The sequence below is a fragment of the Primulina eburnea genome, chromosome 4, assembly GCF_022965805.1.
Source record: "Primulina eburnea isolate SZY01 chromosome 4, ASM2296580v1, whole genome shotgun sequence".
Taxonomy (NCBI): domain Eukaryota; kingdom Viridiplantae; phylum Streptophyta; class Magnoliopsida; order Lamiales; family Gesneriaceae; genus Primulina; species Primulina eburnea.
Genome location: NC_133104.1, coordinates 37,280,764 through 37,284,918, shown reverse-complemented (window position 1 = coordinate 37,284,918; position 4,155 = coordinate 37,280,764). Strand labels below are relative to the sequence as shown.

The following is a 4,155-nucleotide window of genomic DNA, read 5'->3' as shown; positions in this document are numbered from 1 at the left end:
TTCGCTTAAATGGATTTTAGTCTCCGAAGCCTATCTGCAGGAATGGATCCAGCAGGGGCATCTCTACGACCAATAAAAATTATCTTTTATGGCGGTTTTCTAGTACCTAAAATTTCCCGCTCCAAAAAATGTTTTGACTTGTTCCTTCATCTCAATGTTTTGGCTCTGCCACTGTCCATCTTGATGGGGTTCCTGTTAGAATTTTGGCAATGGATAGTCGCAGCCTTTCAGAGAAGGTGTGGTTAATCCCCATGCCCTGAAATGGCATGAGTTCATGAGTGGAAGGAGAGTTAATGGTGAATTTCTAATGCATATGGGTAGTTCAACCTCCTCAGAGTCGCAAAGAAACAGAACCATATACAATTTTTCATTAAAAAAACAAGACTACATGAAAGCTTAATAATGCCTAATTTCAAGATCGTGAGAAACAGCAGCAGGATCAACAGAATATAATTGAAGACCGAGTCCATTCGGATCGTGTTTGGTATCCAATGGTGTTCATAGTTCAAAAGGTGGCATGTCACCATTACTACCCGGGTTTTTCTCCAGCACCAATTTTAGATTCTTTGAATGAGGCAGTTTTTTCCTTGGTTCTGATGCCCGCTTGATAATTTCCTACAACATCAATATGGTTTTTTTACATCAGCATATTTGCATTCTAGCTATATCAAGAAAATTCATGATTATACCTTTAGCAGGTGATGTCTACATGAAAAATAATTTTCAGAAAGTTGTGAAAACTGGTTGACTGATGTTACTTTCAAAAGAAATGGAGTACCATTTAATTTCCTCGATTACATACATGCGAAAATATATCATAGTGCAAGTAGGTAAACAAATGGCATAAACATTTGTTGATTACCAGAGCTAAAACCATGGTAGACATCCTCTTTGTCAGATGATCTCCCTTGCAACTCCCTCAGTATAGAAATTGCCACATCGTTCTCATTACCACAAGGCATTTGGTTTTCTCCGGTGGAGGGTCTGACTGCCAAATTAGAAGTATATGCTGTAGACCAAGATCCTCCATTTGATCCAGCCAAAGTCATTATAACATCTGCCTGATGTATACCACAGAGAATGCGACGGATTTTCAGAAATAATGTCCGGTTATTATATATGATATCAAACAATAATTTGTTAGTGTTGCCTATTATTGTACATAACCTTTCATGAGCTTGAGCTTTTAAAAAAATGATTTCTGACATGATATCAGAATGAAAAAGTAGCAAGTTAAAAACTTTTGATAAGCAACCCTTGTATATATTTCTTTGGATTGACCATCAATGATTATTTTTTGCCATGCATTGTCCAAGACCTATCCGTCATACGTGTGTACTGGATATTGATTTCAAATCTATGTTCCTCAATCTATGCCTTACATTTGCGCGAGTGTCAAATATAAAACAATAGTTAAGATCCTCTCCCATAAGCTCGAGCTTCTAAGAAAAGCGGTTTCAAAAAAAATTCTGACGATATAGCACCAAAAGAGCTCAATGTTTACAAGCTATTGAGGAATGTATATTTTCCTATTTCAAGAGGGGGAGAGAGAACTTATAATTGCTTCAGATAAAATCACATTGATCAGAGGTGTCAGTTGTAAAGTCTATCCAAGTAAATATTAGCAATAACCAGTCTAATTTTCCATCAAAGAGCACTAGAATTATAGACAATATTCGTAATAGCTTATAAAAGATGTAGAAAAAACCTTATTTGGATGAATATTGTCAAAAACGTGCGCTTGACCACCATAAAATATAGTCATCTGACGACCAGCAGACTCGGTCGCGCGTTGGCTGCCATAAAGTAATAGAGATTGAACAATCAAAATTCATTCAGACTCAAAGTTGATACTCAAGAATGCTATCAAATACAACACACGTCGCCCAAATCAACCTGGGAGAAATAGAAGACTCTGGTTCAGATACACAAATCCCAGACTTTTGTTCACCCCTACGTATGAGCACACCCGAAGGCTGTCTCCCTGAGATACCTCCGACTGTATTAGTTGAGCTCAAAATTCCTGAACCTTTTATTCCAGTTCTAGATCCTTCATCGGCAGCTGTCAGCGATACAACAGAAGTACCCACATTTGTGTCTCTAATTTTACTAGAGAGTGTTTGGTATCCAAATGGTGCAACCTGACCAGAACGTGGAGGATATTGCAACCCCGATCCAAGATTCCCCGGTATAGCTCTATCCCACTTGGGATTGTTAGCATCAGTTCTCCCACCATGGGATGACTGCGATATAAATGAGGATGGAATGGGCCTCAATTGATGCGTGCCAAAGGCTTCCTCATCATGTGGTTGTCTAGGCTGTTCTCCCCCCGAATATCGCATGAGCTGAGCTTGAAAAAAATTCGATATGAGATTAGTAGATTACGTTGTGCTAAAGTAATTCAGCAAGCAAAAGGCATCAGAATCTTAAGCATTATTTTTCAGGGGTCGATAAGAGCTAATCTTCAAGAGAGACAATGGAAAATATAAAGGGAAGAAATAAGAAAGAGCACACCTTTGTCAAAACTGGATTATCCTGTGAATCTGGTTGTCCTTGTGGCAATTTATCTCTTGACGACACCATAAAGGAGTCAGAGTTACTTCGCTTGTTTCCACTGAATCTGTAGCTAGTTTCAGGCCCCATAAGTTCGCCTCTTGATCCATAGAAAGGTATACCCTCCAAATGACTATTTACATGTCTTTCTGTCATGATTGGTGTAGAAAAACTTTGAAACCATTAATTTCTCAAGAATCCATCAAGTCATCACAATATCTTGAAATCATAACAATACTAATTGCCAACAATACATAGTAAGCTGCCTACCTAAATTATCTTCAACAAATGTCAACTGCTATCGTGTGATAAACTTTTGCTCAAAAAATATAATCTAATGTACACATGTTTTACTTTAGTAGTCTTCTGTCAAACTGTAGAAATAAAACAGTAACCTTTTGACGAAAGTTTACTATGCCTAGCAGCTTCATTTCCAATTTTTCATATGTACACAAGATAACAGTATCAAGAGAACTATCCATCAATGACCTCACACACAGAGCTACTCTGTTGCCAAAAGTACCAACCTTCCAATCCACCAAAATAGTTTTGTGTGAGTAAAGAACTCAGAATCAACTTTTATGCAAATTCAAACTTATAGGGCTAAATATGCTGAATAAATTAAAATCCTTAGTTGCCAAATCCCTGAAGATTCGAGGTCACTCCATCATTAAAAAAATAAAAATCTAGAGCACTCACTCTCACACAATTAAAATTATATCAATTGAACTACTCAAATACTAAATGTCCAGAAATAAAAGGAATCAAAGACAAGCGCGCTACTCAACAAACACAACAGTTACAAGATACAATAATAAATAAAACAAAGTAAAAATAGGTATTTAATGGTTTCTTCCTACCAGAGGCCTGCTCGGAAGTAGCCGACACCGAGAAATCCGGAGGCGGCCCGGCTCCCCCGCCGGTCGTAGACACTTGACGTTTGCCCTTGTTACCAAGAAAGTCATGAAAAGTGGCGGATTTCACTTCAGTATCACCGCCAGCACTAATATTACCATTTGCTTCCATATTCTTGCTATTGCTCGGAGCATGAGCCATATAACACAAACAACAACAGTAAATAGAAAAAAGATCACATAAACAGCAAAAAATGAGAAAATTATACGACTCCAAAATCACCCCTTTTGAATCTCAAACCAATTTTCCATCCCCCCCAAAAACAAAAAGTTATTTTTGGCCGTTGGCTTAAGAGGTTTCAAGAAGGTAAAGTTAGAATCTTTAGTATGAAACGCAGAAAATAAACACTCGAGTGGAAGCACGATTATCAGAAAAAGACAACTGTGAATCACAATTGTCTTTTGATTGTGGGAAGAAAGGAAAAAGCCTCGTCTTTTATGAGGCATGTACACATAACAAACATGCTTTCTTGTCAATATTATTGATATATAAAACTAATATGGTTATTTCCAGTGTTACCTTAAAAGATTTATCATTTGTGTATTAATAAAAATATAAATATGATTGATTTATCTTTCTCACGAATAAAAATCTGTAAGACCGTTTCATAAAAAACATATTGATCATGAATATAGAATTTCATGAGTTCATTGGTTAATTTTGTTTTCGTATAAAAAAAATTATGAT

The 4,155-nt window shown here is 36.8% G+C and overlaps 1 protein-coding gene across 1 annotated transcript; it reads right to left on the bottom strand.

The window, feature by feature from the left end:
- Positions 1–290: 290 nt before the first annotated feature.
- On the bottom strand, positions 291–3,906 carry LOC140831078 (protein TIFY 8-like). The gene is made up of 6 exons (XM_073194844.1): positions 3,414–3,906; positions 2,515–2,702; positions 1,897–2,345; positions 1,709–1,796; positions 863–1,061; positions 291–615 (listed from the first exon to the last, which is right to left on the bottom strand). The coding sequence occupies exons 1-6, from the start codon at positions 3,607–3,609 to the stop codon at positions 530–532; spliced, it is 1,206 nt and encodes a 401-aa protein (XP_073050945.1). The 5' UTR covers positions 3,610–3,906; the 3' UTR covers positions 291–529.
- Positions 3,907–4,155: the final 249 nt, after the last annotated feature.